The sequence below is a fragment of the Eumetopias jubatus genome, unplaced genomic scaffold, assembly GCF_037043125.1.
Source record: "Eumetopias jubatus isolate StellerSeaLion01/CBP00866 unplaced genomic scaffold, mEumJub1_p1.0 scaffold_6, whole genome shotgun sequence".
Classification (NCBI taxonomy): domain Eukaryota; kingdom Metazoa; phylum Chordata; class Mammalia; order Carnivora; family Otariidae; genus Eumetopias; species Eumetopias jubatus.
The window spans coordinates 10,296,811-10,316,360 of record NW_028274812.1 but is presented as its reverse complement, the minus strand read 5'-3'; the positions used below and the strand labels follow the sequence as shown (position 1 = coordinate 10,316,360).

The 19,550-nt window shown below is 45.8% G+C and overlaps 1 protein-coding gene across 2 annotated transcripts in view; it reads left to right on the top strand.

The window, feature by feature from the left end:
- Positions 1 to 19,550, top strand: part of ZDHHC14 (zDHHC palmitoyltransferase 14) — a 265,346-nt gene that overhangs the window by 179,393 nt on the left and 66,403 nt on the right. For both annotated transcript variants that reach the window (XM_088023819.1, XM_088023820.1), the window contains exon 3: positions 16,010 to 16,168. In XM_088023819.1, coding sequence (XP_087879945.1) covers positions 16,010 to 16,168 — 159 coding nt within the window. The remainder of the gene's footprint in view (positions 1 to 16,009; positions 16,169 to 19,550) is intronic.

Here is a 19,550-nt window from a genome sequence, read left to right as displayed (position 1 = left end):
GAGCAGCTCTGTTGGGTGGAATCCATTAGTCTGCAGGGCCGAGAATGGAAAGAATGTCAGGGAATATCAGATATCTAAGAATATCTGGGCCCTTGCACAGATGAAACTGGGCTGGAAACCCAAAGAATTTCTCAGTTGTGTTTCTTCCAAGTTAATTGACAAAGGAACTGAGAAACTTCTACCCTGCTGACGAGATGATTTCTTTAAAAAATCAAACATCATATTCTTTACAGTTCTTTTGTGGTGGTCTCTGTTGGCGTCTGCTGACTGTCCCATGATGGGGATAATCAGAAGCAAAAAGCATAAAGACTCAGATTTCTAATTCACTTTTCATGCCAACAAACTTAGGACCTGAGCAAGACACTTTATTTGCCAGAAAGGAAGAAAGAAAAAAAAAAAAACCATAATCACATTCAGAAGTATCAATATGTCCATGTGACTGGAGAGAGACTTGTAGGCATTTAGGGGTTGTCTTTTATATTATGCATACATTTTTTTTTTAAGTATGTAGAAGTTGGTCACCATTAAATGCTAATCTCAAGACCTGGAAACTCAATTTTCTTCTCCTCCAACCCAAACAGCAGAGTTGTTGACTATCACTGCGAGTCACATTGTGAGCCCTGGAAAGAACAAAGGAAAAATGAAATTGTTTTGTTTTTGTCAAAATCCAGCCTGCACTGCTATTGATCACAAGGTGCATGCTATTAAATATTTTATCAGAGTTCTGTTCCACCCTGACACATTTTATTCAGAGCTCTTACAGTCCTTTATTAAAGTACAGGTGAGCACCAGTAAGGGCAGACAAAACCACCACTGCCTACCTTATAAGCAAGTTTAGATGAAACTCATTCTTGCCCAATCTGCCATCGCCTTGGCCTTTTTTCAGACCTGGCACCAGAGAACTCTGGGGGCTGCCGTAGGCCCATTAAGGCAAGTGTGGGGCTCTAGGGGCGAGATGCTAGAGACCCATTGGGGGGAGGGGGGCTCTTCCATTGCTGCTCTTGTTAAGAAGGAGCACGTCCTCAAGTGGTGCAGTCCACAGCAAGAGTATTTGAACAATTTCACGTAATCGCTGTAAGTGGAAAGGTGTTGCATTGAGGTTATTGATTTAATGGAGGGCTGGTTAACAAGCGTTTATGAAGTACCTACCTGCAGTGTGCCTTCAACCCATTTACCGTCTGCTTGTGGGACTAAAGCAAAAATACAAGAAATGAGCTCATGGAGAACACAGGCACGTTATCTGGTGTGATCCAGACTCGGTCACATGCATGATGAAGAGCACAAAGACAAGTGGAATCAGAAAGCTGGGGGGCATGCATCCGTATAGAATCCTATACCTGGAAACAGTCAGGAGCCTCATGACTCATCTCTCCGGCTCCCTGTTCTACAGATCTGGGTAGCCCAAAAAACTTCACTCAGTGGTGGCCGTGCGGGCAAAATAACTCAGTCTCCTGACTCCCAGGAAAATTCTCTGTTCCCCTTGCTTTCTCTTGGCACAAAATCTGGTTGATATTGTGGCAGTGGAAAGAATGCAATGCCCAGTAGCATGAAAGGCACTGTTCCTAGAGATAAATGTTATGCTGAGATAACCTGCGTTAAGTGAGCTAATTGTGTGACTTGGCCCCAGATAGCACCATGTGCTGCCAGAGAGCCAGGAGGGAGGATTAAAATTCCAAGAGCGACAAGTGGCCCCCATGAGTCAAGCCTACTCCTTCTCACAGGAATGAAAAAAGAATCTGAGAAACATCTAGCTCACAACCAGTCTTTAGGGGGAGCATCTTTTCTAAGATTATTGATGAATGTCACCTCTGCTCAAGGTCTTTTATTTTCTGGTCCTCCTGTACAAAACGTCAGTTGCCCGAGAGCAGAGGTTTTTTATGTCATGTTCATTGCTTTATCCTCAGTGCCTAGAACAGTTCCTTGTACACAGTAAATGCTGAAAAGCAGTCACTAAGTAAAAATAAAACAATTGCTGAATCTATGAATTTAAAGTGTTTTTCTGAAGCAGCCGAGATACTTCCATTGACGTATGAATTTATGAATTAGAGGGAACCCAGACTATCTCAAGCCCTTTTGCAAATGTTTTATGCCTCTTGCCGGCTGTTTTAAAAGTGACATTTTTTTGTTTGTTACAAAGTAATACATATTGACTGTAGAACCCCCGAGAGGCATAAAGAACCAATTGAATTCTTTATTTTTTTAGCTAATGAATTAATTTAATTAATCCAACCAATCAGAGATATCCTTGGTTAACATTTTTAAGTATCTTTTCAGTGTCTTTCTCTGCATATATTTTTACACAAATATGGGCTCACGTCATGCATTATTATTTTGAAAACAGACTTTTTTCCCTGCTCCGTACTATGAACCATTCCCTCCATCTTTAAGAGGTGTATGGCCATCTGTTGTATGATCATGTATCACAATTCATTTAACCAATTCCCTTTTATTGACATTTCGGTTTTTAATACCAAAACACAGTGTTGCCATCAACATTCATGGAAATTTCCTGAGGTCAGATGTCTAAAGATGCTCTTGCTTTGCCAAAGGTATATACAGGTTGTTAATGTTTTGAGATATATGGCCAACTTGTTCCTCAAAAGGTTACATTAATTTATATTCTCACCAAAAGCACATAAGCATGCCTGTTCTCCCTGTTCTCACCAATACTAAATATCATCATTTAAAATTAACCTGGGACTTTGTTTGAAATTGGGGGCAGCCAAATGGCAAACTTCAATAGATTTACTGACATAGTTCTCTCTTTATGTGTGAATTACCTGTTCACCTCTTTTCCCCATTTTAATTGGAATACTTGTCTTTTTCGTAATCATTTATAAGAGCTCTTTAAAGATACTACTCTTTGTTAATGTGTGTAACAATGTTTCTACTTTATCATTTGCACTTTATGGAGTTTTTGACATATAGTTTTTCAAATTTTTGTATAGTCAGAGTTATCTATCTTTTCTTTATGTATGCTGCCTTGTCATGTATGTTTAGAAAGTACTTCCCCAGGGGCACCTGGGTGGCTCAGTCATTAAGCGTCTGCCTTCAGCTCAGGTCATGCCTGGGATCAAGCCCCACATCGGGCTCCCTGCTCGGTGGGGAGTCTGCTTCTCCCTCTCCCACTCCCCCTGCTTGTGTTCCCTCTTTCGCTATGTCTCTGTCAGATAAATAAATAAAATCTTAAAAAAAAAAAAAAAAAAGAGAAGAAGAAAAGAAAGCTCTTCCCTGCCCCCATACTCTTAAGTTTATGCACATTTTCATAGTTCTTGTATGTTTTACGTTTACATATTTTGGTATAAGGTATGAGATATGGCTCTAACTTTTGGGTTTTTTCCTTCTGAATGATTAGCTATTTATCCCATTTTCATTTATTGAATAAGCCTTGCTTTCCCCACTGATTTGAAAAGCTGCATTTATCAAATACTGAATCTTACAGAATTTGCATTTCTTTGGGAATGTTCTATTCTGTTTCAATGTTTCACTTTTTTCCTGGGGCAATTATTTCCCCTCATTTTTTTTTTTTTACTTTGCAAATATTCTCACCTGTTTAATTCTTCAAGATGAAGCTTAGAATCCTTTTTTCCAGTTTGTCAAAATTTCCCCAAATCATATTGGAATTTTGATTGGCATTGTAATAGATGTATAAAGTAATCTGGTAAGAATTGACATGTTTAAAATACAGAATCGTGCACGCCAGGATGTGGAATGCTCCTCTGTGTTTTTCTTTCTTTTTTTTTTTTTTTTTAGGATTTTTTAGGTTTATTTGAGAGAGAGAGAGCACAAGCAGGGAGAGCAGCAGGCAGAGGGAGAAGCAGGCTTCCCGCTGAGCAGGGAACCCGATGCAGGGCTCGATCCCAGGATCCATGACCTGAGCTGAAGGCAGACACTTAACCGACTGAGCCACCCCGGCATCCCTCTTCTGTGGTTTTCAAAACCTTCTTAAAGTCTCAGTTTTGTTTTATAGGGTTCAGCATTTGAAACCCACCAACTTTTTTGGGGGGTTAGGTTTATTCCTAGAGTCTTGTGATTACTTTTCCTGAAGCAAATGGGATTTTATCCCTTTATAGTTTCCAACTGGTTATTGCTAATATTATATATATATAATATATATAGGCTTTTGGTGTTTAAATAGATACATAGATACCCAGATATAGATTTATACTGGTGCTCTTGTTGAAGATTCTTATTAATTTTACCAATCAGGATTGATTAGAGGCAAAAGAGAAAACAGTATAGAACCACCATAGACAGGCATTTGTCCTTTAAAGTACACAGTGCATTTATAAACAGCACCCACCAGTTTTGCAGTGGCATCCTTAATTCTCTTTTTCTCTGTGCTAAAGATAAAATCTTATAACATTACTGTACAGAATGAGATAGAAGCTGGTCTTTGCTAATGCCCTCATATTGGTGCCACTCAAACCTCATTAAAAGCACGTCAGACTTTCCTCATGATAATGAGAAGTGCAGCTCTGCTCCCACATGGTATCCAGAGCCCGGGTTTTGTTTTTGTTTTGTTTTTTTTTAATATTTTGTTTATTTATTTGATAGAGAGAGAGAGCACAGCAGGGGGAACAACAGAGGGAGAGGGAGAGGCAGGCTTTCAGCTGAACAGGGAGCCCGATGCGGGGCTCGATCCCAGGACCCCGGGATCATGACCTGAGCCGAAGGCAGACACTTAACCGACTGAGCCACCCAGGCGCCTCAGTGCCCAGTTTTTACCTTGTTTTCACCTCCTTGTTGTATAATATTCCACACACTGACAACCCAGACTGAGCTCTATCATTGTACAATATTTAGTAACTTCTGATGATGCAGAGATTGTGCCCCATGAAGTAGAAACGTGCACAAATAACTCTAGCTTTGGCCTTCAGTGAGAGAATTGATTTTCATATACGCAGAACAGCAGTTTGGTGTGTGTGTGCTCAGGGAATTTTGACAAAAAAATTGAGGGAAATTAAAACTTTGCAAGGATGAAGTGACCTTTATTTCTTTTACATTTAAGGGCAAGGCTTTGGCATCCATGTGGAAAAAAAAAAAAGGATGGCAAAAAATAAGATAGTCATTAATTTTCATTTTGCTAGAAGCATGTTTTGGATTAACTCAGTTAAACTATAAAGGTCATAGCTACTCAGCACTTTCTCTTTCTTCTGTTTTTAATTGCATTAGTTAGCCATATATATATATATATATAAATATGTAAAGCAGTATATATATATTGCCCTAGAGGATCTGGGCAGGCCCCCAAAAGAGAAGTTTTGATAGCTATGAACATCATAGCATCTGGCAGTTCAAGGTCTTTCAGTGAATTACAATGGCCCTGAACTACGGGTGCCCAAAGGATCATAGTTTAAATGTGGAGAAACTGAGGCCTGTTTTCTCCACCAGATTAAAAAAAAATCACACTTCTCTCACCAATGCCATCCTGTGTTCCCATTTTCTGGAACATATGCTTTCAGAACTATTTTTAGGAATATTTGGGCTTATACTCATGGGATTATTTTTTCGACAGAGGGAAGAATGATGTTTACCACTCGGTGGTCACAGTTAAAATTCATGCTCATAGCCATCTCCTTAACTCTGTGAGCACATACAAATGTGGACAAGATCTCTCCTTTAATGACATTTAATTTAACGGGGACCTACTTACCTCAACTAGTCGTTGTCTTTTTCAAACTGCATCCCCTGGAACCAGGGCATGAAACAAGCAGGGCCCATCCATGTAAAGCAGAGCCACTTCATTCTTGCCCATTTTGGATATTCAGGTTCTTTTAAGATTGTCTTTGAACAAAAAGTTACGCTATCATAAATGCAACAAAAATGCACCGTTTGAAATCCTGGCCTGGCAGTTTCATTAGGCCGACTTTCCATTTTCCATAATTAACTAGATAAAATCAGCTCTCTGGGTAATGTTAGCATCTTTATAAATGACACACATCAAAAAAAAATAATAATAAAATAAAATAAATGGCACATCTCTCTCTCTCTCTCTCTCTCTCTCTCTCTCTCTCTCTTTCTGGTGTCCCTAGGCCAACTGCTGAGATTCTCCAGCTAGTGATACAGAGACTCAGGCTGAGAGTTGAGCTGTTGTATGCATCATGTTTGCCATGCATCCCAAGCCTCTTCATCTGATGTCCACAGGGAGCTTTTCTAAACATACTGATTCTTCTGGCCCTACCCTGTGGACCTCAGAATCTTCAGGAGTAAGGAATCTTTGCATTTTAAAAGGCTCCCAAGTGAGCAAACCTTCACAGGTGGTGCTTCTCAGAGTACCTGAAAGAATGCAGGTAGGGACTCCCCCGGTCTTTTGTCCTGCTCACTAAGAAGTGTTTGCATCTGGGCAGTGCTTCTCAAACTGTCATGTGCATCCGAACCACCTGGCATTACATTTCTAACAAGCTTCCCCGTGATGCTGCTATTGCTGGTCCACGGAACACACTTCAAGTAGAAAAGCCCCGGGCCAGGGTTCCGCATCCTTGGCACCCCTGACATCTTGGGCTGGGTGGTTCTTTGCTGGGGGTGGGGGGGAGGGGCTGTCCTGTGTATTGTAGGATGTCTAGCAGCATCCCTGGGCCTAACTTACTAGATGCCGATGGCTTTCCCTCCTGCTTGTGACAACCAAAAACGTCTTCAGACATTTTTGACTGTAGCCAGATTTTCCCTAGGGCACAAAATCACCCCTGGCTGAGAATCACTGCCCTAGGTGACCTTGATCATCAGCCAAGTGTGAGGTATATTACTAAATGTGATTTGTCTGTACATTTAAAAATCTGTACTCTGGGTTTATCTGCCCTCTCTAGAGTATAAGCCACAAAAGGACAGAGGACTTAACTTATTCACCACTGTATTCAGGGCACCTGGAAGACTGTTGAGCACACAGTCAGGGCCTAATAAATATTTGACAAGAATAATGAACGAATGCATGAAGCTAGCACCGAGTAGCGCATGGAAGCTCATTCTCTGAGGATTCCTTTTTCTACTTTCTATGAAGCATACGGAGAAAGGTGGCTTTGCCCAATTCTCTACGAATATCTCAGTGTTTTTTTTTTTTTTTCTCAGTTCCTGGTTAAAGCCTTAAGTGGTCGAGTTCTTGTGGGGCTAAAGAGTGTCTGTTACAGTTCTCATCTGACAAATGCTTTTTCCTTGGCCAAGTTCTCTCCTAAGGGAGATCCATCCTACGAGCCTTTTGATGACCAAGTCCGGAGTCAGCCCAAAGCCTCTGTGGTTTCTAAGCGCAGTGACTTCCTATGACCAAACCCAGCTGCGCGTTCAGGAGAGGTGAGACCCAGCCTGGGCTGCTTTGTGCAACATGGGTTTGCCGTCTGCACGCACCCTTCCCCTCTTTCTTAGGCTACCACTGCCTGCTGCCCTTTCATTGTTCCCCCAACTTCCACCCTCTTACGGGGCTGTGAGGGGCGTGGGGCACATGCACGAAGGGAAGCGTGCCTATGCATCACTCCGCCTCAGGGCCAGAAAGCCTCGGTGCCCGTCCCTTTCCATTCCTCCGCCTGAGCGGGTCCCAGGCAGCCCCGGTGCCCACAGCAGACCTCACGTGCCCTGCTTTGTTCATGAAGGCAGGACGGTCAGGGAGGGTTTGAGACTCCATGGGAAGAAGGACCCCCTCGCCACCCCCCACGCCTCCAGCACGGGCAGGCAGCCGAGTCTCCTTATATGGGATCTGCTGCAGGTCCTCTTCCAGAGCCCCATTGCCAGGAGTCTGTAGTTAGCTCTCCCACCACTGCCCTCCTCACTCCTGCATGAAGGATCCCTCTCCAGCCCTCTGCATCCTTCCACAGTTCTACCCGTTTGAGGGCAGGCCCCGGACTCCCAGTGCTCAGCCCCATGCTCTTCTGTCTCTGCACCTGCGGGCCGAGCACGGGGGCAGGGTGGGTTGACCCCTTCGCCCACTGCACATTCTAGCTGAGCTTTGTCCCCAGCGCTCTCTGCCCAGCCCCGAGGGAGTGCAGTTCCCTCCTGCCCCACCCCTGCACCCTCTCTGCCGCTGTCCCAGCCATGTCCCCCTCGTGATTGCCCCGAGAGCCTCCCCGTCCCACACCGGCATTTTCCCCGCTGGCCCGCCACATCACGCTCCTTGTCCCACAGGATGGGAATATCCTTGAAAGGGAGGAGAACCGAGTTCATCGGGGGAAACCCCGGGTTTTCTTTGCACTTTTTTATTCCTAGCACCTTTGTGGTGCTGATGTCCCAGTCCATCTTCCAGAGGGAATCAGTGTTAGGGTTTTCCAAACGTGTTTGAAGCAGCCTAAGTGACTCAGCAACACTGTGCTCTCCTTCTGCCGTTCCAGGGCTCCTTGCTTGGAAATGTAGGAGTGCCTTGGGGCGCAGCCCTCGGCCCCATGCCTTCTGATGGCCTATGATGTTGTCGTTGTCAAGGGACATTTATCTCCAGCCTCGGCCCTTCCTCTCAGGTCCTCCTCTGTGTGTGCATCCCGCCTGCATATGTCCTCGCACTCGGGGCTCACCTGCTAGCACGTTCCCCCACCGCACCTTCACGAAAACAATGCAGAACCGTCTGCCTCGGGATGCGGCCTCCCGGTCTGCCCCCTGGTGCCAGCCAGAGCCTGGACTCAACCTGGACACCCACCTGTCTCTCATTTACCACATCCGCTAATAACTGATGTTACCATTTTCACGTTCCTAGAAGGTGTCTACTTCTCTCCATCACCATAGCCCCCACGAGCTAACATCATCTCTGGCTTGTATTCCAAATCCCCCCTACCTGGCTGTCTCTCTTCCCTCTGTCCCCAGCCCATCTCTGAGACTGCAGTCCGTGTGATATTTTACATTTTACCTACATTTATACTACACGTACATTTTAACCCTTCTTGGCTTCTGTGTTAGGGTTCTCCAGAGGAGTATTTAAATTTATTTTTAAGGGATTATGGGGGCTGGCAAGTTAGATTTGTGGGGCAGGCCAGCAGGCTGGAAAATCGGGCAAGAGTCAGTGTCGAAGTCTTGAGTCCAAATTTCACAGGCAGAATTTTTACGTTGCAGTCTTGAAGAGAATTTCTTATACTTTGGAGAACCTCAATCTTTGCTCTTGAGGCCTTCAAGTGATTGCATGAGGCCCACCCACATTATGGGTGTTACTTGCTTTACTCAGAGTCTGATTTAAATGTTAATCTCATCTAAAAACACCTCAGCAACATCTTTACTGGTGTTTGACCAAACAACTGGGCACATAGCTTAGCCAAGTTGACGCAAAAAATTAACACTTAAGCTTCCTTTTGCACTTAGGATGAAGGCCAACATGCCAAACATGACTGCCAGGCTCTGTGTGATCTAGAACCTGCCTTCTTCCTCTCTGACTGTCCCAGGCACTGTGTCCTGGTGACACTAACCTCCCTTCGATTCTTGAATAGACCATCTGCCTCCTGTCCTGGGGCCAGTACACAAGTTATTTTTCCCTCTGCCTGAAATACCTGGTTCCTAACCCCGGTGTGCCTGCACGCTTGCACACGCACGCACGCACGGGCATTGCCTAAGGAAGTCCCCCTCCGTCATCCTTCAGATCCTGGTTCAAATGCTGTTTCTTCTGGGGTGAGCCCCCACACCAGGCAGACGTCCCTGCTTCTCTGACTCAAAAGGACACAATGCATAATGACGCATTTAGTAGTGTGATTACTTAATTAATATCTGTCTCCTCCACTGGACCATAAACTCCTCAAAGGCAGGAACCAGCTCTGTTGTTGCCTACCAGGGTACCTCCAACACTCGTAGATGTTGATGGAGTGAGTGAGGGAGCTGGGAAAGACTAGCTGAGCCCTGAATGCCTTATGTCTTCCTTCCTGGTAGGACCCCTTCTGTCCCACTTGGGGCCCACGCTTGCCCACGGGTTCCCTGCTGCTGCTGCTTTCTTTGTTCTCTTGCTCCTGGCTTTGCACGCCCTCTCTGCTCCTCCTTGAGATGTGCCCCACAGAGCAGAGGGACTCGCCTGTCTGCCTGCCCACCCATGTGGCTCAGGTTTGAAACTCTGCCTGTATGAACCTCACCTCGGGCCTCACTTTTAGTCCTTGAAGATAAACATTTAAGACAAACTGACAGAGCGGAGATTTCAACTAGAGGGAGAGGGCTGGGGACTGTCACCCCTTCACGAGCCCTCAAATGCACATTTGTATGGAAGCATTTATAGAGGCAAAGCCACTGCCATCCAGTATATTGGTGAGAAAATATTCACATTTTACCCTCAAGGGGAAACCTAACCAATGTCTGGACAGATGAGGATTTGCTCTACTTTCCCCCCTAAAGCTCTAATAGTTGAGATGGCTAAGATCTAATCATTTTAATATTTTCCTTTGGGCTCGGAAGCTTACAGACTGTTAGGCAAGAGTCTGTGTTAATTGGCTCTTGGCCATTTTTCCTTCATGATAGATAACCATTTCGAGGTTGGGTAGTCTGTGTCCCAGATGCTGCAGAGCACCAAGGAAATGAGCCTTATGAAATTTCAGATGCACTAGATCCAACAGCTGCCCTCCAGCGCATGCGAGGACATAATCGTGAAGGCCTGCGTATAAAGCAAATTGCACTTCCCCTGCGACTTCTGTCCTAGTGCAGAGAATCTTTACCTTCATTCCGGTTCAACATTTATTAGTAGAGGTTCCTCCCTCCTTGGAGGACACTGTCAGTGGCGAATCGTCTATAAAACTTCAATGCATCTGGGAATCCCAGTGTTCCAAATCCTTTGGGTAGAGGAAAAGAATCTTAATGTACATCTTTTGTTAAGTTTGGATTTTTCCCTTTGCATTTTACTTTTTTTTAAGATTTTATTTATTTATTTTAGAAAGAGAGAGGAGGCGGACGGGGGAGGGGCAGAGGGAGAGGGAGAGAATCTCAAGCAGACACCCCGCTGGGCGCGGAGCCCCAGGTGGGGCTTCATCTCACGACCCTGAGACCGTGACCTGAGCCGAAATCAAGAGTCAGACGCTTAACCAACTGAGCCACCCAGGCACCCCATTCCCTTTGCATTTTAAAAAAGCAGAGTTCAGTTACTTTATATGGTGAAGTTCTACGGTTTTAAAAGTTCAACAATTTTCTCCCTGAATTTGGGGCAGGAATAAATGAGATGGTAGACAAGTGGGTCTCTCGGGATGTGAGTGCCCTATTTATTATTCCTTCAAGAAGAGAACAAGACTTATTCGGAGAGTGGCTTTAAAATAGGCATGAATTAACAAACAACTTACTTCAGACCTCTGCTAAGCCTGGGTCTCCTCTCTGAGTGAAAAACTTTGTGTCCCTGGACTCACACAGCACACACGGCACCCCCCTCCCCATCTCCCCAGACCCCCTCTTTCTTTGCTGATTGTGAGGTTCCTGCCAGGTGGGGATTCTGTCACTGTTTCTGCCCCCACACCCACAGCTACCGACAATTTGCAAGGGGCCAGGGTGGGGGGGGGGTGGCCCTTTATGAAGAAAAAGACCATTTCAAGCTTTTAAGTTCTCTTTCAAAACGCTTGCATATAAAAATGTCCTTAAGAATACTGACTCATATAACCTTGAAGTACTGTTAGAGGTCTCTCCCCCCAAATTCTAGTGTTCTTTATCCATTAGCTATTGCAGACTTCAATTACTCTTTTTTCAACGGCCGTACTTAAACCACAAAAGAGCAGCCTAAGAAGCAGAGGCACAATTGTTGCCAACAACAAAAACCCAAACCAAAAACACAGGGTAATTGAGGATTCAAACAGGAACACCACCTTCTATGCCCTGTGACACGGGGTAGGCCACAGGGGTTCGTCATCTGCAGGGACGAGGAACAGATTTTATGAACAGCCACTGGCGTCAGTCTGAATGCTGAGGAGAAACTTCCTTTGTGCTCAGGTGGGTATTTGAAGGCCTGCGTTTCAAGGCCCTGTTATTCACATCTACCCTGGACGCAGGCATGCCTGAAAGCTGTTGGCTGGGGCGGCTGTTGAATTTATTATGTGAAAAAAACCGACACCTTTGGAGGGCCCTGAGGCGTTCGGCCACCTGAGTTGCCTGGCCCTCTCTGGTGGCGCAGACGAGCTGCAGGGGATGGGCCTCAGGACAAGCAGCGGCTAGGGACACATTTGGGAGGAGCAAGAGCTCCTCTTGAGAAGGGGAAGATCTTGAGAGAGGCCTTCCCAGGGTGGGAAGAGTCACTGGCTCAGAGGACGAAGGGCAGGGGCACACGGACTGGGGTGTGCGTGTGGAGGACACCAGTCCTGGGCATCCGGACATCTTTGGTGCCCACCTTCCAGAACTATTGGCCTTCCATATAGCATGCGCCTTGAGGACCTACTGTGTGCTAGAAGCTCTGCCAGACAGTGGGAACATGCAAGTGGGTAAGGCCTGGTCCCTGCCCTCCAGCAGCAACTGGGGGGGAGACCCGAAAGCAGATCCTTGTACTGGTTGCCCTAGCGAGGTCCCAGGTCTTCCCTCCAACCTGTGAGGACCACCAGCAGAGAACGAGTCTCCCCCTCCTCCCAGCACAGGACTGGCCCCTGCTAGCACAACACGACCTATTGGTTGAATATCGTATATACATACACGAACTGCACAGTAGAAGTCCAAAGGAGGAAACAGCTCGGCTTACAAAGAGAAGTTCAAACTGGTCCTTTTAAGGATGACAGCTATCTAGGCAGACAGCAGGAAAGGGAAGCCCAAGGGGAGAAGGTATCGTGCCTGGAAATAGGAAACAGCATCACCTATTCAAGGGGGTGCAAAGAGGCCACGGTGCTGTGAGCACAGGCTCTCTCTAAGACTGAATAGCAAGAGCAGGCCAGGTGCATGGAAGACCGTATGTGCCCCGTAGGAGGCCCAGAGGTGGTTGTGAGACTGGCATCAGGCAAGCTGGCTCTGAGGGACTGGGGTGGCCAGAGTGGCCAGGAGACTCTGCTCGTCAGACAGCCCAGCAGCACCCCTTGCTGGCCCCTCTGCTCCCACGTCTGTGTTTGTTCATGTATGGGTCCTCCATGGCCTCTGGCATGGTATTTTGCCTAGAGTCAATACAGTGGACCCGCAAACAACATGGGTTTGAACTGCATGGGGCCACTTACACATGTGTTGTTTTTTTTTTCCCCCCGATAAATACAGAACAGTATTGTAAATGTACTTTCTCTTCATGATTTTCTTTTTTTTTTCATGATTTTCTTAATAACATTTTCTTTTCTCTAGCTTCCTTGATTATAAGAACACAGTACATAATGTGTAAAATATACAAAATATATCTTCATCAACTTTATGTTATTGGTAAGGTTTCTGGTCAACAATAGGCTATTAGTAATTAAGTTTTGGGGGAGTTGAAAGTTATACTTGGATTTTCAACTGTGCAACTGTCGGCCCCCCAACCCCAACATTGTTTAAGGGTCAACCGTATGTCCTAAATGTCAGTTGACTTTTTTTTTTTCCCCCCAGTTCTGTGGACCTTCAGTCAGTTAATGATGGCACAGCTCTCCAGATATTTAGTCAAAGAGTTTTGGCGTTTAGCTTAAGTCTTAAGCTTCATTTGACCATGTCTGTTGAATTCTAGCCTTCAGTTCATCTTGTATCAAAGTTTTAATCTTTCCAAAATGTGCTTTGGAACTACAGGATCACTATTTTGTCTTGAGAAGTTCAAGCAGATCCTTTTCCAAGTCACTGCTACGCAGACCAGGCTTTTTTAGTAGTTCTAGTGTGGATGAGTGCATCATCCCCACTTTTTAAAACACTGTCCTTGACAATTTAGTTTTTAAACTTTTCTGACTAAATTAACACAAATTTTATTGATTAGATTATTACTTTTACACCTGTATCTGGCTTTCTAAGGTTTCTGCCCACGTTTGCAAGAGCTGAATTGATACAGTAGATTTCAGGCTGACATAAGGCCAGTGAGGCACCAAGTCATGATTAATTGAGGCCTCAGGGGCACCCAATGGGCACGGTCTCTGGAGAGCTGACCTTATCTTTGATGTATTCAAAGCAAGTTATTTTTACCCGGATGCTTAGGGAAGTACACAGCCACGTCATCTCTTTGCTTTCTCCTTATTGCAGAAGCCGTTGAGATGTCTGATAGGGCAGCCACTGGGGGGCCAGGCAGGTGGGACACATGCCAAGAGAGGGTATCCTGCTTGGCAAGGCCACCCAGGCTCCTTGGGATGGCTCCACCGCTGTTTAATTATCCTAAGTGGAAGGGTTGTCCTCAGCCAAGGGGTAAAGCAGAGGGCTGCTCCTTAGTCTTCCCGTTTCCCTGCCCTCCCACCACCTGCTCTCCCCTCAGGTGTTCCTGAACTCTCTTGTTTTCTCCTTCCATAACCTGCTTGGAGAACTTCCATTTTCCATGAATAGAAAATGGCTGGTAGCCGCTCAAAATGCTTGCCCTACCACTGGGATTGGTATTTTCATAAATACCCAAAAGGGCTGCAGCAGGTTTTCAAGCCTCTGTCCTCCTCTTAAAGAAGATTGGGGTGAAGGGTGAGGGGCCCCTGATATCATGACGTGTGCATGGTGGATTCTGTCCATGCGGGGGGGGGGGGGGCGGGCAGAGGGTGCAGCTCTGCAGATACCGCCATCCCCGGGGAGTTTTTACCACACTGATGGCAGAAGGTACCCCACCGATGAAATCAGACTCTCTGAGGGCAGGACAGAAAGATCGGTAGTTTTGGAAGCTCTTCCCATAACTCCTGCCCGGGCTGTTTGTGGGGGCCTCAGTGGGTGATGGGACTCACGGCTACCCCTTGGCAAATTTACCAAATGTTGCAACTGTTGCTGTCTGATTGTGTGTACTTTCAGTGTGTATAAATTAAAAGGGACAGCTACCTTTAATGCTACTGGCTCTGTTTTGAGAACACCATGAAGTTTCCCAAGATTTCCTCCAGCCCCTAGGGTCGGCCCTGCCTGTCTATTGGCTGCAGAGTCTCTGCTGAAGCCCTTAGATATTCTTCTATTCATCCCCTGTGGCCTCCTGCTCTTGGCTGCACAGCTAGCTGCCCCGAATTCTTTCTGGCAGGCCTCACAGGGCTGGGAGAGGTCTAGATGAGGATAAAACTCCCATGTTTTATCTTCCTGTAGAGCAGGGGTTCTCAACCCTGGGGGCAATTCTGATTTAATGGGTCTGGGGCTGGGCCCATGCATTAGGGGAACTTCAAAAGCTCCCTGGGTGATTCTAATGTGAACTCAGAGACAAGAACTAGATTGTAAGATAAAATGAAACTAAAAAATATACATATTTGTATTTTCTTCAACATTTAAAAAACTGGTTCTGGAAGATAATGAAAGATGCTGGTCAGACAATAAACAAAATATGGAAATTATTTTTTAAATATACATTTAAACATATTTTGGGTATATATAATATACCTTTAAATGTATATTTAAGGGTATATTTATACTTATATTTTTTGAATATATATATATATATAAAATTTATATTCCTTCCATCCAATACCAGTATTTTTGAGGAGGCCAGTGTACAAGGTGGGAGATAGATCTTGGTATCAGGATCACCCTCTGTATTAATTAGGGCACAACACTAACTGCTGTAACGAATAAATCCCGGGCCTTCAGCAGTTTAACACTGTGGGGATTGGATGTCCATGTAACAGTATGGAGGGTGAAGGGGTCAGAGGGGCAGCTCTACTCCGCACAGTCATCCAGGGTCCCCAGTTTGTGGTTCCAAGGTGGCCCTGCCGGGAGGGGAGACAGTGGGCGGGACTCCATGGGGAGATACCCATTGGCTGGGCCCGGCCGTGTGTGCTCGAACCCCATTGGCCAGAGTTCGGTCACGTGGCCGCCCCCACCCGCGGGAACTAGTCCCGGCGTCTCCAGTCCTGGCAAGGAGCAGGAAGGCTGTGGGACAGCAGGCCCTCTGCGCCCCGGGAACGTTTGTGCGTCAGGTGCCTTCCAGAAAGGCGTACGTGTCCCAAGGCCAAGTGTGGCCCCTGCCCGTAGAAATGCAGACCCCGGGCCTCTCTCCTCCGTGCGAGAGCCTGCAGGGGACAAGCGACTGTGTTAAGGATGTGTGCTCTTTTTCCTCTTTTCTCCACAGATATCGCAAACGGCACCAGTTCAGGGGGGTATCGCCCACCTCCCAGAACCAAAGAAGTCATCATCAATGGCCAGACTGTGAAACTTAAGTACTGTTTCACCTGCAAGATTTTCCGGCCCCCTCGTGCCTCTCATTGTAGCCTTTGCGATAACTGCGTAGGTGAGTAGCCGCCGAAGTTGCCTCTGTTCCACCTCTCACGCGGGCCCTAAAATGTCTGTAGCTGATGGGGGGCTGATTTCCTTGGAGGGGACTGTGCTAAACACTCAGCACGTGTGTCTCTCTCATCCTCCGGAACTGAGCAACTCAAACCTAGTTAATATTTCAAGCGCCTCCTGCCGCGGATCCCGCTCACCAAGCCAAGTGTTACCAGAGCTCTGTTTTTGCTTTTTCCGTCTTCCGGCACCTCCGCTCCCAGGCCTTCTCCTCCCGGAGCGCACACACCAGAGGGGGGTTCTTTGTTGCCTGGAGCTGCCACATCCGCAGGCGCTAGCAATAAAACGATGTTACCCCGAGGTCCCTCCGTTGCCCAAATGTAGCCGGATGTGCTTTGTCCAGTTCTCCCAACTGCTCAGAGAGGCACTTGGTGGGGGAGTTGGAGGCCCCGTGAAGCCCACGGAGCGGAAAAGAGGCAGAGGCTGAAAGATTTTCGGGCCTACAGTTGGGATCGTTGCTCTTCCCAGAGGCCACCAAGACCGTCCCTCTGGGTCCACTTGCTTTCTCCAGGACAGACTAGAGAAACAGGCAGAGGGAATGGACAGCACAGAGGTCCTCTGTTGTAAGGTGTGACTCTACTGTTAGGCCACCATTGGCCCAGCACAGGGTTTTTACGGCTGACATGGGTCTCAGCCCCTTGGAATTACTTGACAAGCACTTCCTGTCACTTCAGACTTGAGAGCTGCTGGTCACACCCACAGACCATCTTCTTTCCTGGCCTGAAGCTTCTTAGAGATGAAGTTGGCAAAGAGATGGTACAAGACCCAAGTCACAGGAAGGGTGGGTGACACAAAGGCTCTGCCCACTGGGAAAGACCCACATTTCTCCAGTCCCATAGCCTGCCTCTAATAGAAATGACCATGGATAATTCTGGGCATTAAGCCCGGGAATCCTCTTTTAGCTCAGACCCAACCTTGTTCCCCTCAGTAACACATCGTCAATGGCCAACACTCTTTCTGAGTCTGTTAGAATTTGTAGTCTCAATTCTTGAGGAAAATAAAATGTTATAATGCGCTTCTGCTGTGCAAAACTGTTTTCCTTTTATTTGTCTGAAAATTACTTCATCCTAACTTTAAAAACCTACAGTTGGGTAGAAAGTCCCTGTTTTTCCCATCAGGGCTTGTCTTGGTTTTATTAACTTAGATAAATTACTTTTAACCTTTCCCCCAAGCAGAAGAGGATGGAATTTAGTTCATTCTTTTACCATTTTGCAAGTAGCCTGAGTCAAGAGCCGGGAATCTGGCACCAGAAGGCCTGGGTGCAAATACTAGCATCGTGACTCAGACAAGCTATGTAAACTCTCTATGCCTCAGTTTTCTCATCTGTACAATGGGGTTGATAACAGTAACTACTTTATGGGACAGTTGAGGGATTAAATGGATCAATACAAGGAATAGTGCCTGGAATAGTGCCTTGGAATAGTGTCTGGTGTAGAGCAAATATTACTGTTGTGTCTGTAATAGTTGTTGCCATTTGTTATTACTTCTGCTCCCTTGATTTTTGATTGGCTTTCTCTGGGTAATTTCTTGATCTCCTGTAGCCCTCTGTGGGTGTGATGATCAAAACCACACCTGGTCCTCTATGTGGGGGCAGACTAGGATTTCTAGGTCACATGACAGCCTTTGTTAGATTTCTGATAGGCTTCCTGGTGACTTCAGCCCCAGTGGCCATCTTGAGGACGCTTTTAAGTCAGAGCATTGCAGTGGCTTAAATATCTTCAGGGAATAACCTGTAGGGATTCTCAAGACCCTTGCTTGGGTCATAATTTTGATAATAATGATGGAACATTATATGATGTAACTTACACTTTTCCCAAAAACTCTTCTGTTACTTTGCATGCCTTCTCCTGGAGGTCTAGTGACTTATTCTAGTAGGCATTTATAGGTAGGGAGTTGGTATCTACAAATCCAAAGAGTTTACTGGGCACCTCCTTCTCTTTATTATTTATAAAAATGTTTACCCATTTCTAGATACCTGACTGTTCACTTACATCAACTGGTCTCAATCTTCTGTTTCCTTTCTCTAGGCTAGACTCCTAATCATGATCAAACACCCTTCCCAGCTCATTGTGTTTTAAAATTCTCTTCAGATTATTGTAAAACACTTTCCGAAAGCTCATATAATCATCTTATTCATTCCCTCCAACACCTGGAGGTGTACATACATGTCCCTTAAATAACCCTGATGAATTAGATGTAAAATCCCCTAACCAAAATTATATATCAACCCCAGTTAATTGTGTACTTCTCCTCGAGTAGAACTGTTTACGATACTACGATGCCTTTGGAAGCTACCAGCTGAGAAAGTAAGAGCCACCAGTCTATAGTGTCTAGGAACCCTTCTGCAACCTTTCTGATAAATCCAAGTCACAGTGGCAATCCAGCACTCCCCAAATAAGCATGGTGGTGTCCTATAATCAGGAGACACAGAACAGCAGAGGGAAAGGCAAAGAAAGGGGAAAGTTAGGGAGTGGACTCATGAGGAGGAAAAGTGGCCAAAGAGCACATTGCCAACATCTGCCTCTAAGCAGCATCTGCTGGTCCTGGGGCTGGAGTGGGGCAACCCTTGATTAGAGCCCCAGTGTACAAATGACAGGTGAGATAAGTAGCATCCAGCTGATTGAAAATAAAACTACTCACAGCACTCCTGGAACAACCACACAGTGATTCAGACCTACATAGCTTTGGTTTTCCAGTTCATTATGCTACAAATGGGCCTTTGGGGTGACCCATTAGTGGACCAGCAAATTGGACCTTCTTCCACATTCAGGGAAAGTGGAGTGGAAAGCAAATGTCTCCAACTCAGAAGTGTAATTGCAGAGTTTGCCATGATTTTATTTTTAGATAGAAAGTTTTTATTGAAAGAATTAGACTTTTTGCAGCCAGGGGAAACATACAATGATGTGCTGAAAGCCAGGGTTAGCACATACGGCTTGCCTTCCCTTGTAATGAAGGGGTTTGGGTTGGTTCTTCCTACGTACACAACTAAATGTTGCTTTACACTGGGAGAGGAGAGAGGAAGAATGCAGTTTCCCAGGCAGTCCAGAAGAGTATTTTTCTTTGTTAAATAAGTTGGAAACAAGAGCAAACTGGTAGGGACTCTGTATTTTTAGTTGAGGACTGAGAGAAAAGCTTTCGTGGAGAGCACTCTGGTGCAAATATAGAATGCGTTAGCAGAGCCTAGTGGTTGGCAGTATGCACAAGACCCGGGACTGGATCCAGGTCCTGTCATTACATGGTATTCATGCCGGGGTAGGTTATCTCACTATCCCCAACAGTTACCACATCTGTAAAATGGGATAACCATAGTACTACCTCATAGGTTTCTT